Raw genomic sequence first — 17,196 nt, forward strand, 5'->3', positions numbered from 1 at the left:
TGATAGAAGGCAGCTAAATTAGCCTCAGGTTAAGCAGGTCCCTTTTCCCTGGATAAGGTATCAGGGGCAGTTCCAGAACAATCAGGAGCTTGATTGTTTAAGGCAGTTAAAGCAGGCTAATTAGGACACATGAAGCTAATTAAGAAGCAGCTAGAATCTGTTAAGACAGGCAGGCTAATCAGAGCACCTGGTTTAAAAAGGACCTCACTGCAGTCAGTGAGGGGTGTGCGAGGAGCTGGGAGCAAGAAACAGGTGAAAAGCCGAGAGTGAGTAGGCATACTGCTGGAGGACTGCGGAGTACAAGTGTTACCAGATATCAGGAGGAAGGTCCGGTGATGAGGACAAAAAAGGTGTTGGGAGGAGGCCATGGGGAAGTAGCCCAGGAAGTTGTAGCTGTCACACAGCTGTTACCAGAGACACTATAGACAGCTGCAATCCACAGGGCCCTGGGCTGGAACATGGAGTAGAGGGCGGGCCCAGATTCCCCCCATCCCCCCAACTCCCTCTCTTATATAAGAGGAGTTGATCTGGACTGTGGGTCCCACCAGAGGGGATGGTCTCTGGCCTGTCCCCTGACCCACTAGGGGAGCCTGCAGAGACTGCGGGGATTGTCCTCATTTTCCCCATGCTGGCCAGCAATGAGGTTAGCTTAGTGAACAACAGGTTTGTGCCACAACAGGTTTGTGCCACTAACAAAAGGAGCCAAGCTGAGGACTGCCGAAAACCTCTGAGACAACAAATCCACCAGGAAGCACAGAACCCACCAAGGCAGAGGAGGAACTTTGTCACAACACCAAACTAGTACTAATTACTCTCAATCAATTTGTAAGCACCTAGAGGATATAGGGTTATAAGGAATAGCCAGCATGGATTTGGCAAGAACTAATCATACCAAACAATCTAATTTCCGGGTTTGACAGGTTTATTGGGATGCCAAGCAGGTGAGGGGTTGAGGGAGAAAGAGAGGGAAGAAGTAGAAATGATATATCTTGATTGTAGCAAGGCTTTTGACACAGGCCTACATGACTGTGTTCTGAGCAAGCTTGGGAAATGCGGCCTAGATGAAATTACTAGGCGGATGCACGACTGGTTGACAGACCAAAATCAGAGTAGTTAATCAGTGATTCGCTTTCAGACTGACAGGGTGTGTCTAATGAAGTCTCGCAAGGGTCAATCCTGCGGATGGTCTCTTCAATATTTTCATTGATGACTTGGATAATGTAGTGGAGAGTGTGCCTGCAAATGTTTCAGATATCATCAAGCTGGAGGGGTTGCAAACACATTGGAGGACAGGATTAGAATTCAAAACTGGAAAATAGTCTGAATTCAACGAGATGAAATTCAGACAAGTGCACAAAGCAACAATGAGTCTCTGGCACCTTAAAGACTAACAGATGTATTGGAGATGTATTGCCTCTGGAAATTTCCGTTACATGCGTCTGACGAAGTGGGTATTCATCCACAAAATCTTATGCTCCAATACATCTGTTAGTCTTTAAGGTGCCACAGGACTTGTTGCTTTTTACAGATCCAGACTAACACGGCTACCCCTCTGTTCCTTCTTTGTGAAGTAATGTGCACTTGTCTAGAATCAATCAAATGCACAACTGCAAAATGGGGAATAACTAGCTAGGCAGTGGAACTACAGAAAAGGATCTGGGGTTATAGTGGATAATGTTGAATGAGTCAATGTAATGCAGCTGCGAAAGGCTAATATGTAAGAGACTGGAGGTAATTGTCCTGCTCTACTTGGCACAAGTGAGGACTCAGCTGAAGTACTGTCCAATTCTGGGCACCACACACTAGGAAAGATTTGGAGAGTCCTGAGGAGAGGAGATAACTGTCCATATGCAAACTGATTCTGCATCTCCTTGAGTCCTCAATAGCGATGGTGCCACCACTGTTCTATAGCTTTGCAAAGCATGCTGTTCTGTTTCACTGTGGCTATTCAGAATTGCATGAGCAGCTGGACACTGGCAAAAACATCCATTTGCTGTTTGGAGAAGTTATGAGCAGGCATTGGAGTTATTCACTGAGGCAAAAGAGACTTCCCCTCCCCACACCACTTTAAAAATATATATATCTGGTTGAAGAGTTACACTAGTTGAGATGACTTCTCTTCTATCTGTCCTGGCCCTCCTTATGACAGCCATGTGGCTTGTGGGGGTAGAAGAGACCAAATTCTTCCTTCTGTTATGCATCTGTGGTGTGTGAGAGTGTGGCGCTTCAGATTAGAGCCCTGTGCAGGACTTTTTAAAATCCCGGTCCCACCTATTCCTGCTGTTATGGCAGCAGGTCCTACAGGGTCCCAGTCCCAGTGCAGGGCTCTGCGTTAGTCCCGTGTAGGGCTCTACTTCTGATTGTTGTAAGACCTTACAACAAGCCAGAGGCTGAGAAAATAGAGGTCTAAGCATAGTCCAGAGAAAACACTGGTACAAATCCCAGCATCGGGAGTTTGGTTTTTCATCAGTTTGATGCTCCTTCACATTGCTGATGAACGGACTCTGACCTTTGTCTTTTATAGCTGCATCTGGCTAGTGGATGCTTGGTGAGTCTTTCAAGACCTGCTGGTAGCCAAGGCCTTTCAGCAGCCAAATGCAGCTGGATATTCCCCTCCTCACTTATACCAAGCCAAAAAAAATTTTTGGGTGGGGGAAGGAACACCCCTCTCACACTTCCCCCGAGTGCATTTTTGTTCCAGATCTCATCCCTGTTGTAAACTCAAGCTGTCAACTTTAGTATCTTGTTCAGCTTTAGTCATGACTTAGCTAGAATTAATTTTCATGAGAGTTTGTGTTAAGTAATGATACTTGATGGACCCATTGCCAGAGTTCAGTTTTGAGGTAGGAAACTAAATCTTTTTTTGTGTATGCCTCCAATTTAAATTCATGTAGCTATGCCTAATAGTACTAGTGCTCAGTTGTGTGGAAAATGCTAGCTGAGGAAGCTAGGCCAGACCTGACTACTGGACATTGTATTCAGTTTTCCAAGTTCAAGTAGGCAAGTACGTCTGTCTTAGCAGTGCTGTGAGGGATAGGTGTAAAGAGTTGGCTCTAGAGTGCTATGCCACAAACTCTGTTTATAGATCCCTGGTGGAATAGGCTCTAACATTAACTTAAACAGATGTTCACTGCAATACTCATCTTTGATATGGGACCAGAACTATTTAGCTTTGACTCTGTCAAGGCCCAGAAAATATGCACAGTTATGGGAGTTGAGGAAATCTGAGACTCATATCATAGAATCTGTCTGACTTCTAAAGTTTACACATCTGCTGTTGATGGAATGAAGACAATATAGACTCATAGACTCATAGTTGACATAAATTCAACATAAATTCAGTTAATCTTGGGACTGTGAGTAGAAAGGTTTTAAAGATAATTCTGTTGCTATGAAAGCTAAGAGGAGAAAGAGCCTTGTGGTAATTATCCATTAAGCTTATTTCTGTAAGAGCCAAGGGAGGTACTGTTGCAGGGTGCTCAAAATGCAGTGTAGAGTCTTCAAGGGAAAATGAGGTTCCAGACAGGAACTTTGACAGTTCCCCATTGCTTTGAAAGACTTTTTTCAGCACTATGAACTGAGTACTACCCTTTTTTTATTTAAGCGGGTCATGAGACGTGTGTTCACAATGCTTGGAAGCAGAAATTTCTTATTTTCATAGACTGGAGTGCATGTGTTCTTAGAACTGGATGACAGTAGACAGCTCTTGCCAAGAATCAGATGATTGGTCACTATCATGCCACTGGAGTCTTCAGGCTTTGTGGTAAACTACTGACTGTCTTACTATGCCACAAAACCATTGGAATGCATGGGAGCTCTACTCAGAGGTGTCCCTGTCTGAGAGCAGGGTCCATGATACTGTAGACCTGCCAGAAATGACTTGTTAGAACCAGCAGCTGTTGGCTAGGATTCTGCTATCAGCAGCATCCTTTGTTTATACCTAGTGATTTGTCCCCACAAGAAACAGCCATCACTGGATCCTGAGGTACCTGTGAAAGCAACTCATGCAAGTACCTGGTGATGGGAGATCTCTACCTTCTGGGCTTGACTGAGATTATCATTGGACTGTCTGTTGGATCTGGACTTCCACATTCCTTCAGCTCAAATTGGAATGACTGCAATGTGCATTATTATGGTTTGACTAAACCCAGTCAAGAAAGCCTCACACCCGTGATGCTTGCTTTCTCTGTGAATTACAGCTACACACATCATCTGGAGATTAGGGCAAGCCAGAGCCTATAGGGACCTGGTATTCTACCAGGTGTCACTTAAAGTGGGAGGGAAATAGGATCATGCCTGTGTTCAGAAGCCCTGTTGGTGTGGCATAGAGAGCAGTCTCTTTCAACGCTTCTAGTGGGAAAGGAGAAGCAAATTAGTGTCAACCCGCAAATGATCCCTGGAACAATTCTTTTAAACAAATCCAAGTAGTACCTGCTGCCCATCCTGAACACGTTAACTGTAGGGACGTGCAGCAAGACTTTTTTCTAGCTGTTCACAACAACCACACCAGGGGCATGTGGTGCTAAATGAGTCAGGTCCTAAATCACTTAGGGCTGTATCAAAGCGCACTGGGAACCAGTGGAACATATAGTGAGTACTAATGTCTATGGTAATGTCAACACAGCACACTAAGGCCAGTCTGTGTGACCCACACCTGCGCACTCAGTGTTTCCAAGTCCATGCTTGAGCAGCCACACTGCAGTGGAAACCTGACCCTCTCAGCCATGCTGGCTATTCCATAGGGCAGTGCGCAGACCTGAGTAGAAATTCAGTGTCTGTGGCCATATATTATCATATACGAGGATTCCTAGTGCCCTTGCCTAGTGAAGCTGCTCTGGGGCTTGTTTCATAGTGAGCTGTGGGAGAACTTGTCTGTCTGTTCCACAGGAATTGAATGACAGTGTTTTGGGTGGCTTTGGCCTGCCAGCACATTTGGACGAGCCAATTTGTGTCCCCACACTCTCAGCAGCCAGAGCCAACATGGATCCTGCCCCAGTGGAAGAACTTCTCTGCCTAATGCTCTCAGTCTTAACTTGGAAAACAGGTGGACACCAGCACCTTGCAGGTGCGACATTTTGGCCTTTTCTGAGCTGCCAAAGACACCTCTCAAAGGGGCATACTAATGTACCAGCTGTGACCCAGCTGATGCTGCTCATGCCTGTTGCTTTAGCTGCAGATTCCACCTGCATTGACAGGCGCTTCTGGAGCAGGGCCACGAGCACAGGCTGCTGGGATGACTATCCGTGGATCCAGTACTTCTGAAGGAAGAAGCAGATGTTCCTGGGGATTTGTGATCAGTTAGCCCCTATCCTCCAGTCCCCAGTCAGCCGCTTGAGGAAGGCCCTCATGGTCCAGAAGTGGGTAACTTTAGCAGTCTGGAAGCTGGCTACCCTAGACTGCTACAGGTCTGCGGCTAATTAGTTTGAAGTTGGTAAATAAACTGGGGGAATTGTGACAGAGGTTTGTGAAGCGATCAGGACTTTGTTCCCAGAGGTGGTGGACTTGATAAATGTTCCTGAAATATTTGCAGGCTTTGATTGAATGGGCTTTCCAAACTGCACCGGGGCCATCGATCGGATCCGTGCATATAGATTGCCCTCCACAAGAAGCACGAGTACATAAGCCATAAGTGTACAACTTCGTCATTAGGCAGGCGACCACAGGCAGGTTCATGGACACTAACGTGGGATGCCACTGGCACGGGGCATGATACCAGGGTGCTGGGGATTGGGACTTAACCTTCATGGACAAACTTGGACATTGTTCCCACCAAATGACATAGAAGACTGACCCCACTATTACTCTAGGGGACACTGCTTACCCACTGTTGCCATAGCTTATGAATCCATGCCATGATTTCAGAGGACCTGACAAAAGAAGGGTAAGCTGCAGACCCAGCGACTGTAGAATGGTGGTGGAATATGCATTTGAAATCCATTGGTGCTGCCTTCAAAACCGTTTGGATGTCAGTGTAGTCAGTAAAGTCTGTATTATTGTGGCTTGCTGTATTTTGCACATTGTCTGCATGGGGAAGGGATCTTTTTGCCAGGAGTGGACTCAAGACACTGCCATGTTTCTGCATAAGGGCACAAAACCAGACAGTGCACCTGTGCTGACTGCTGCTGGATCCACATGCACAATAGAAATAAGGGATGCCTTGGGGTGCGCACATAATGGATTTGCACATTGGAGTTTTGAATAAGCCCTTGCATATTGAGACGAATATTTAAAGGAAATAATCTCCAACTTTTTGCTAGATCTTCAATTGTAGTGCCCAAGGATAAATGTGAAGGTGGGTTTTCAAGGAGCAACAAAAGTTTGTGCCTTCTCACCTTTTCTCGAGAATCTTAAAGGTGTGTTTTCTGTTTGGACTTTATAAGAAGTATTGAGAATACTTAGTCTTGACATTCTTCACTTGCAGGGAATCTGAATGAAAGTTTGAGGTTGACCTGAGTTGCATCACTCTTAGCTCCCTGTGATGGAGAAGGCCAATTTTGGTGCTTTCAGGGCTAAGTTGGGATTTGCTAGTATTGTCTGTGTGTATGTATAATGTGAAACTGTGACAAAGATATGGTGGCCTTTATTCTCTGCTAGGCCAGGAAGAATTGTCAGTGCAAAAAAGAGAAGCTATTTCTAAATCCTTGACTTTGAGAAGACCATCTTATTAATGCTTCATTCAAGACACTTGAAATTAAGTGCTGCAAAATCACGTCTGCATTGTGCATGCCCATCTCAGTATGTTTTAGGATAAGTGCATAAATTAATCTTGCCTACTACTTGACGTTCTCTTAAAATGGCTTCTAGCTCTGTATGTTCAATGTTAGCTTATTATTAACAAGCAGTGTTAAAAGTGCAAACTTCCCAATGTGCGTAGTAACTAAAATCAGTGTTGTGTTGGAATTGGTAAGAAGCAGTTCATAAATTTCAACAATCTTTTTCAGTATACTTCTGTGAAACACTAGGTAATATTAAGTTGGTACAGTTTGGTAACCAAAACTGTCAGGCTGTCAATCTTCTGTCATTGGAAATGTAGTCATATTCTAAAACTTATTTTTATTTCCTCCTTTAACATAGAAATTAACATAAAAATTGAATTTTTATTTAAGTGAGAAGAGGTAGCAAAGATCCTTGTTTGTGACAGAAGCTGCATTTCCAAAGGTCTTAGAGAGGGTTTCAGAATATTATTGCTGAAAAGATAATTTTGGAATTCAAGACTCCTCTACAACTGAAAGAAAGTTGAAGTGCTAAGATACACTGCAGAGTAGCATCTGTATTGCTTATAGAGCTCATAAAAATAGACAGTTTTCTGTGTCAGAACTTGTGCCATTGGAGACAAGATCCATATGAAATGGAGAATATAATTAATTCTGACAACTGGCCCAAGACAACTTGCAATACCTGCAAAGTCATCTTTCATAGCAATATGAGAATGCCTTGACCCATGCGTCATCAAATTAGCCATGGAAAAAGTGTATGTGCCATGTTGGTTCCAGGGTATTAAAGAGACAAGGTGAGGTGGGATAATATCCTTTATTGGACTAAATTCTTTTAGTGAGAGAGAAGCTTTTGAGCTACAGAGCTCTTCAGATCTGGCAAAAGTATGTGACCTGTAATTGCATTATCTGAATTCAGGAAAGTGTTTGTTTAGCTTGATTCACTAATTGTCATTTCAAATATTCATTTCTAGATAAGAGTTTGGAGGAGGATGCCCTGGTAGACTCTGATGCCCTGGTTAACTCAGAAGATGAAGCAGATTTGAAGACACCTTGCCCTATACAAATTGTTCTTGCACATGAAGATGACCATAACTTTGAACTTGATGAAGAGGCACTGGAGAACATTTTGCTTCAGGAACACATAAAAGATCTCAATATAGTAGTAGTATCTGTAGCAGGGGCTTTCCGCAAAGGGAAATCATTTCTACTGGATTTCATGCTTAGATATATGTACAACAAGGTGAGTAGTTGAAGGCTGTTCCTTCAGGAATAAATAAGATACCACCTAATTTGCTAGCTCTTTGCTTTGGTGACCTTGTTTATATACCATACTCACTTTTTTAAAATAAAAACAACCCTGCCCTTCTGACTCCAGAAATATTGACATGGTATCAAGTTGGTGGAGGCCTTACACTCATCATGATGGCATTTCTCTGTAATGTGATAACATTTGAATACAGCCTCCAGTCAATGCGAGTATTTCAGGGAATAGTCTAGGCATCAATAACCAGAGGAAAAATGGAGCACGGCCATCAGATTAGCACAGCTGCAAGCACCTCTGCAATTGTCTCAAAGGCTTGGTTGATGCCTGTTAATTCCTTGCAGCATAACAATGCCTCTATCTCATCTCTGCTGTGAGCACCCTGAATCACTTCTCTCCCAGACAGAAAGAATAATGGCAGTGGATGTAGGGGAAGGGAATAGGGTATCCTGATATGGGAGGAATAGGGGTGCACACAAACCTCTGCCATGTGAGGGAGGAATAAGGAAAAGGGGTACACACCATTTCAGGTCCTGAGATAGAAGTGGGGTGGCCCACTGGGAGCTTATGGGGAGGAATGGAGAATGCCTGGAGCCCCAGCTGGGTGTGGCGAGCACAGCTGACAGATGCTATGATGTGTGTGATGCACTAGTAATACTGGTCTTCAGTTCTGAAGTGTGTTCAGATGTTCTTTGTAAGTATCTTGGCTTCCTACAGTGGCTAGGTTAACTTCTTGTTGGTGTCACAGCAGAAATTGGCATGGAGGAAGGATTTGAGACGGTAGTGGCTTCTAGGTGAGTTTTTGTGACGAATACTCTATGTATAAGGTGCGGCATGGAAGAAGACAGATGTGTGGAGGAGGTGGACTGAGTGACTATAACCTCGAATGCCTATCAAACCATGTCCAAAGATCTGTCTGATAGCATTTTACTTCTATTGACTGGCAGGTCTCCTCCTTTTAAGATTGTATCTAGCACTTGCTCCGCCACTCACTCACCCCCTTCATACAAGGGGCTTGAAAAATCTTACCAGATACCTGTTAGTCAGAGGACTAGGTGAAGATGAGGGACTACACCCAAGTGAGAAATCAAGTTCTCTGCCAGTTGCTGCTTGGAGTGTTTTTCCTATCAGACAGCTGTCCTTAGACTCAAGCATTGCTAAATTTTTCTAAACCACAAGCCCAGGTGGATCATAAAACAAGCCCAAACCATCCCCTTCCTTTGAGAGCCAACTGTAAGCATTGAGGATATAGTCTCCCTGCCTCCCCCAATATACCCCATTCTCCCGCCCACACACACACACACTTTGCCAAACCAGATGATCGGAGGGTGCCACTCTGCCCCCTGGAAGGCTGCCTGCCATGCCAACTTGCCAAGGGCCATGCCACCCTCCCATGTCGATGGCCTGGCCACGGCCCCAGGCTCAGCTGGACAAATGCTGGTGCTGTCAGGCAAAAAACGCAGTGACTATGGGTGTTTTTAGGCTGGAGGACTTGGCCACAGAGTGGGGTGACTCCAAGTGCCAGCAAGGCACACAGGGTGTCTGTGGTGGGTGTCTGGCTCAGGCCGTGAATTCTACCTGGGGGATGGAGGTGCAGGAGGGGTCCAGTCCAGTGTTCCTCTGAGTCCTCTCCATCTGCTGTCTTCCAGTCCTGACTTTCCACAGAGGCTGGAGTTGCTGCATGGCGGGCGGCGTAGTGACGGTGTGGTCCTTGGATTGGATTTTGGACCCTGCCCAATGCTCCTTTAAAATAAATACACAGAACCTACTGGCCAGTAGGTCTCTGATGAAGTGATGTGACATCTTGGCTACTGTGAGGGTGGTGGGATGGGGACTCTGCAAACATAAATCTTTTAGTGTCAGATGGGGTTCTGAACCTTCTCAGTGAATAAATAGTCCCAATACTGCCGCTGCTGCTTACAGCTCTTGTGAACAACAGTATGAAACTCATGAGTCTTGACAATGCTGCTGATGCCCAAAGTTATCGAAATACAGCAGTAAAACTGACGGTCCTGTTAATTTCACTCACCTCTTGCCTGGCCCGAGGAGAAAGGAAGTCAAAATCCCCAGCCCTTGTGCGTGAAGTTGGGGAAATACCCCAGCGCAGAGGCTGTTAACCCCTTTTCACTTGGGAAGGGGAATGAAGATCCTCTCCCCACAGCGGAGGGGACTCCAGCAGCTTTTACTCTGCTAGGAGTTGCAAGAGAGACATTGAGGATGTGGTAGTGCAGATGTGGGCCAGCATGCTATATGACTTTTCCTTTGACTTTGCAAAGCAGTGCTATTCCAGGAAAAAGTAAAATTTGCATTAAATGTTGAGTGATTGTTGCTCACATACTATCTACATATAGGCACTGTTTTAGGGCATCCTTCCAAAATGAATACCAGCATTGGCAATTTGAACTAGCAAATATCTGTTTGGTAGAAGCATGTTGCTATACTAATTCCTTCTGCTAAAATAGCAGGAAGTATGGCTTAGCTATAGCTTTGGATCAGATGGACTGTCTAATCTCTTGGCCTTTTAATTCATGGCAAAACATTTTGTATAGAATGACCAGGGATCAGAACAATATTTCAGACTTTAAAAAACCATGATTGCATAATACTTGTAATTCTTGCCGGTTTGCTGTTTCTACTCTGGCCTTTAAAAAGAAGATAAATGGCTTCACTTAATTCAGATTGAATTAAGTAAGGGGAAGAGTGGCAAAATTTCAACTGCAGTTAAGAGCAATTAAATGTGTTCTAGATTTTTCAGTTACAGAAAACAAACTTATAATCTACATATCAGCACTTGTATAAACTAACACCAGTGCACATGTATTCAGGTATCTATCTGCTCACTGAACAGTGACCTTGAAAGCCATCTCCCATGGATAGTAGACACAATATGTAATACAAAATTAACTGCCATGCTGGGGGCCTCAAAGGCCTTCTGCTGTTCGCTCATCAATCCTTGGTAGTGAGAACCAGGGTAAATTGTTGCCTTTTAAAAAAGTAATCTAAGGGTGAAATGCTGACCCTATGAAAGTTGATGAGGTATTTTGACATTGACTTCACGGGAACCAGATTTCATCTAAATCTTGACACTCAATCCTAGGCCACTTCAAATTGCTGCTGTCAAAACTATTTGTTGCTTTAAAATAATGGCTGATGTGCTGATTGATCAGCATTTTGGGGAGGAGAGCAAGATATTGTCACAGTTTACAGCCTTACTAAGAGTTAGGTGAAATAACCCTCTTGTAAATTTAGAGTGTAAGCTTGTCCATACCCATGACTTCATTATCCTGTATTAATCGCTATGGCCAATAGCGCCATGTAAGTAAAACTATGTGGGTTTGGTTTGGGTCTTTTCCTGTGTTTAGATCTAATATGGAGGCTTTCTACCCGTTTGTCTTGTTTGTTCTGTAGTGGTCAGACCAAAACTGTATCTGGAATTTAAAAAGGGTTGGAAAACTATGATCCCTCCTATACACCCTTGTACAACTAATTAAATGGGTGGGAGATGGTGTTTACGTTCCTCTGAAAAACAGATGGTTGGATGCAGTATACTGGAGTAGCAAGATGGTTTGATCTGTCATGGCAAACCCTGAAGATATATCCAGTTCTAGACATTTGGCACACACTACATTTGTGAAATGGTCTGCACCTACTTTACCATGTTAGTGTGAGAGTCAGATCTCACAAGTAAGACTGGTCACTATTTGGGTGAAGGCTCTGAAGGAATACACATCTGCTGCCAAAAGAGGCATTGGTGACACTCTTGCCTCAGATAGTACTGACCTAAAGCCCTATTATACTTGAAAGCCTGTTCTAAGAAACCAGAGAAGTATATGGAAGTGTGCTAAAATACCATCCTACAAGTGATCCTCTTGCTGTTGAGTAAGTTTGTGCCTTTCTCTTAACAGAATTCCTCATGTTGGATAGGTGGGAACAATGAGCCATTGACTGGATTTACATGGAGAGGTGGATGTGAAAGAGAAACAACTGGCATTCAGATTTGGAGCGAAGTGTTCATAATAGACAAGTCTGATGGGACAAAGGTAAATATTTCTATGCTAAATGGACTCATTCTTCTTTATAACCTCTTAAGCTTTTGTTGCCTTCATGAATTTGGTTATAATATTTGTTTTTTAAGTGGTCAGTTACTCCAGTCACCCTCTCTTTGTATTAATGCTAATAGTTTCTAAGAATAAAATTTCTATATATTTACGAGATGGAGTGGGATACAGGAGGGGAAGAGAGGGAGAAATTTTACCCTTGCTCCAAAGCCTTTTGTCAGAATCAAATCCTCTTAAAATATATATTTGCTGCCGTGTTGCTGTTCAGATACTTTGTGGCTATAGTGGAAGGCTTTCTAGAAGTGACTGCTATTGACAGTACTGTATAGCCAAATGCTTTGGCGAGGGAAGTAGTCTGCAGAAAAAGCTAGTGAATTCTGCAAATATGAGATGCTGTCGTAGTCTGCATTTAAGCTCCAGTGGAACGTACACATGGCCACAAAATACCTGGAGGCCAGGCTTTAAGTGTACGTGGAAGTTATTGATCCTTCTCTGTACGGTTCTGGATGTGAGGTGGTTCTTGAGATCTAAGTTTTATGTATAACCTCTTCACAGCAAAGCAAAGGGTTCACAAGTTGCATTGTGTAGTGAAATATGCAGTGACTGCTGAAAACAAGGATTAAATCCTCATAAGCCTGTCTCCCAGAGCTCTTGACTGATATTTTTCATAGGCATGGCGTTGCTAGAGCCCAAAGGGAAAGTTGGCAGCATCATTGGCTGGATAATGTTACAAGTTTTAAGTAGATGGTGGCCTTAGTGAATGTTGGAAAGAACCTTGCATCCTGAGTTGTATAGAGTTGCCTCTGTAACTTCCATGATTTTTAAGTCAGGGCTAGCTGACTGATTATGTGATTGCAGAATGGTCGAAGTGTGGGATCTTGTCTCTAGCAGTTTGCGTAATGTTACCCATTTGTTCTTTTTTTTTCTTTTTATAATGGAAAGAAAAGGAAATCTGAATCTATTTCACAGATCTAGGGGATCAGACAGTAGAAGTGTCATGGAGTCAGGACTACTTCACTGTTCCATCACTTAATTGTCAACTTACTCAGTAGGAAACAGCTAGTTTTCCTTCAGAAAATGTTCAACTGCTTCATATCTTCTGGATGTAAGCTTTATCACACACCTAGTGTTCATGAAAGGTGCTGGATTGCTGGCCCCGGAAACTGAAGTCCTCTGATGTGTCACAGTCAGCTGTAAGAGTCAGCTTTGCTACGGTGCCCTGTAAGAGTGCCTCACTGGTCATGGCTGAGGAGACTTCAGGGGGAGAGGCTAACTCTGCGTCTGTGTATTCCATCCATTCTTCCATCTGCAGAATGCCAGTGAGAGTGTCACTCTTTTTGGTAGTGGTTTGAGTTGTGGACACCTGTCCACTGGGAGCTGAAGTAAGATTGTCAGCTCAGTTTTAATGAGTCATCAGAGGGGCAACAAATTCCACTGCCTGGGCTGGATCTGACCCAGCAGCCTAGAGGTGAAACCATAACATCTTGGTTAATTATTGCTGCTTTTTAAAAATCTTTAGGTGGCTGTACTACTTATGGATACCCAAGGTGCCTTTGATAGCCAATCCACTATCAAAGACTGTGCGACGGTATTTGCTCTGAGCACCATGACGAGTTCTGTCCAGGTGAGAATAGCTGTGCTGATAAATGGCAGCTTTTAAACCTCTTTGGCTTAGAAGACATCTTAAAAATATATCTCTAGTCACATTTTGAAAAAGGATAGGCAGACCTTTTAAATTACCACAGCTCATTTAGAGCTCGTTTGCAGCTGAATCTCTCTTTGGATCTGAGATTACCCAAGCACTACCACCGTTACAGGTCCCTAGTTCTGTTGCGCTGCAGATTCTACTGGGGAATCCCAAATTGATTAAAAATATATATAATAGTGACACCTCCACAAAGGTGCATAGCAAAAATTGCTAAATAGCCCATCTTTTACAAAGGGGGGGCTGACCCAGCCCAATAACCTCTTAAATGCACTATTGCTGCTACAGTACAATTTTTGACAAACTTCTTGCAGTATATCTCGAATACTATTTTGAGTCTGTTCTAAATTTTCAAAAATGACCGAGTTTTTTAAGTAGTATAAAATTGGACTTTCGTTCATTTGTAACTCCTGAAAATGTAGGCCTCTGTAAGAAATACATACATATAGAGAATCCCCCCTCTCGGGAGATGACAATACCCTTCAAAGGTATCTTCTAAATCTATCGATTAAATTTTAACAGTCATGAGGGGAAAAAACACACTATCATTTTTATTACCTACTTTTAACATTTAAGAATAGAAAAAATGAGTTCTTGTAGCTATGTTTAAAGGGACACTGTCAACCTGAAATCTAGTCCACTTTTAAAAAATGATACTATGTTTGCCCTGGAGTCCCCCTGTCACCTTGTATGCCTTTACAGTCTTGTCTGTTTTTAACTGGCATTTCCCTTCATTGTTGCTGTCCAAAAGACCCAGACAAACAGGAATCTGTGCACAAAGTATCAAATGCATAGTCGGTTTCACTAAGTAAACTTTTTTGGGGGCGGGAATGATACTTTTCCCTTTCTGTTGAAAGTAATCTTGCTTGTTACAAATAACAATAGTATACCACAAACTTTCAGAAGATTGTTTTGTGGATTTCACATTTTTGATTAAAGAGAAATTTCCGAGTATTCTAACAACCTTGAAATACTATGCTGACCTTCCACAATATCAGGCATTTAGTACATTCTTATCCTTTTCTCCTGACCCTGGGCTTGTATGACTTCAAATCTAGCCATAGATCACTAACTCTGCTTTGAGTTATGCCTCAGCATTCGGTATTGGCACTGTCTCATCAATCCTGGGGCCTCAGGAGAGGTAATGATTTATTGGCCATGTTGGTGAAGTTCTATGTCATTTGGGATATTTAAAAGCAAAGGAACAGAACCTTGCAAAATCAGGCAATATATAGAAGAGAACTATCCAACTCTGTGGGTCACCACCAGTGGGGTTCTGTCTGATGCATCATTCCACAATAGCATGTGCTGGGGCATCACCTATCCCTGCCCCAAGTAATCTGAGTTGGGGATAGAGAGGAAGGTGAGGTGAATTTCAAGCTGTTAATGCTAAATGTGTGCCCCTCTTACTAAACTAGGGAGGAGTGTTCAGCAAATTAAAAAAATATTTTTACATCTCATTCGCTCTTGAAAGAACTCTTACTAGCTAGGATTTGGAAACTAATCACTCCGAACAGCAGTTAGGTCCAAAGTAGTTGGTATGCCCAGGTGGTGCATTTGAAAATGCAGTATGTGATACCACTTTGCCTAAATAGTGACCATTGGTTTTTTAGACCTCAGCAGAGCTGGTGTGAATACTCAAGTTCGCCCCTATAGACTAAATCTATGTTACGGAAACATAAAGAATAAACATTTCTCCCGCTAAAAGTCTTTGAACTGCAATATCTCTTACAGGTTTACAACTTGTCCCAGAACATTCAAGAAGATGATCTCCAACATTTGCAGGTAAATATAAACTGGGTTTACTTAATATGGTTTTTATTGAAGTGCTGTCCTCTTAGAATTTTTCTGTTCCCTATTTTGCTTGATTTTGCAGTTTGAAACTTTAGGAACCCTATTTAAGGGATTGTAAACCACTTTTGGATCAGGTTAGATTTATTTTTTTTCAACTGGTTGTAAGCACAATGTTTTTAAAAACAATTAAGGTACTGGTAAAGCAAAGGCAGTTAGCATGATGGGGTGTGAAAGTATTTCTATCTCACTGGGAGGGAGCACCCTGGCTAAGAGGCTCATCTGCCCAGCGATGCTGCTAAGCAGAGGGTCTGCCAAACCAAACAATAGGGGACTGATTGATTTTATTTATTTTAGTTAAATTCCAGCAGGAGTCAGAATTGGCTCAGAGAGGCACTGCCAATTTTGGACACCATTAGACACAGCTGTGTCTGATTAAATTTCGGCACTTTCGGGCTAGCTTGCACTTGAAATTTGTACTGGTGTAATTGTGTGATTGGTTTGTTTTACTGAAATAGTTCTGCTAGTACAAGCCTTAGTGTGGATGCAGTTATAATAGTATAACTGCATTTACACCAATATAAGTGTATTCATATTATGGGAGGTTGTATTGCTCTAACTACACTAATCTAGTTAAAGCAGCACACCTTTTTAGTATGGGCAAGACTGCAGAAAGACAAGAAGGTGTCCAAGAGATGGAAACATTATCCTGTTTGTAACCTGCGTTTTCTTCTTTCTAAGTCACGTGAGGCAAGAGTGGCCAGAGGTTGCTGGGTTTTGGTTTTGTGCATGGAACATGAGCCTGGTCTCTTTCAAATAAATTTGAAGTCCCGGAGAGACTGGCTTTTGTGTTAGCCAAACCTCTGTCTCCCATCTCCAGCTGCTCAGACCATGGCCTCTGCCACAGCTTGAAACCGGTTAACACGTCACCTGATACCAGGCTCCCCGACACATTCAGCTTCGCAAAAGGTGACAGCTGCCAACAGTAGGAGCCAACTTATAATTAGACATTTTTCAAATGCATTTCACAGCTAATACATAAGTGCCTCTTACTGTTTGAACTTTCAGAGTGCAAGCTGAGCAAAAGAACTGGGCAGTTTCTTAGAGATTAAAGGGAAACTCTGATTTCCCAGGTGGTCTTGGTACTTTGGATTCCAGTTGTCAACCTTGGGGTTGACTTGAGTGGGGTGGGAACTTTCTCTAATAGTTGAGGGTGAGATTCATGATTGGGGAGGGGAAACTGCCTGGTGAGTGAAGTTGGAAAAGGGAGATAGGAGACCCATGCAATCACAGGTTGCAGGAAGTAGTTTGGGGTTGATAGGGTATGAGCAGTGTCTCCTCCCACAGCTCTTCTATCCTGTGGACTTGAGGTGAGGGTGGGAAGATGCTTGTATTGGGGAAATGGAATCTGTGGCTTGTCCTAAGTCCTCGTTTGGGTACTTGGCAGCATCAGCTTTGTCCCTCTGATGTCCACTTCATGGGCCCTATCCCTTTCCAGAGTGACGTGGTGGCCGGAATAGGCCCCGGGTATCCATGTTTGTTAGATACTGCTAGCGTTTACAGCCAAATCAACGCCACCTTATGATCAATGGAAGTAGACTGGGACCTCCCAAATGTGGTTTCATTTCTGTCTTTGAGAGGCTCCAGAGGCTAGTTTTGTATAAC

The 17,196-nt window shown here is 43.2% G+C and overlaps 1 protein-coding gene across 2 annotated transcripts in view; it reads left to right on the forward strand.

The window, feature by feature from the left end:
• The window catches only part of ATL2 (atlastin GTPase 2), a 58,041-nt gene that overhangs the window by 17,289 nt on the left and 23,556 nt on the right, over positions 1–17,196 (forward strand). For both annotated transcript variants that reach the window (XM_050951464.1, XM_050951463.1), the window contains exons 2-5: positions 7,688–7,956; positions 11,883–12,017; positions 13,555–13,659; positions 15,475–15,525. In XM_050951464.1, coding sequence (XP_050807421.1) covers positions 7,688–7,956; positions 11,883–12,017; positions 13,555–13,659; positions 15,475–15,525 — 560 coding nt within the window. The remainder of the gene's footprint in view (positions 1–7,687; positions 7,957–11,882; positions 12,018–13,554; positions 13,660–15,474; positions 15,526–17,196) is intronic.

This window comes from Gopherus flavomarginatus, chromosome 4 (genome assembly GCF_025201925.1).
Source record: "Gopherus flavomarginatus isolate rGopFla2 chromosome 4, rGopFla2.mat.asm, whole genome shotgun sequence".
Classification (NCBI taxonomy): domain Eukaryota; kingdom Metazoa; phylum Chordata; order Testudines; family Testudinidae; genus Gopherus; species Gopherus flavomarginatus.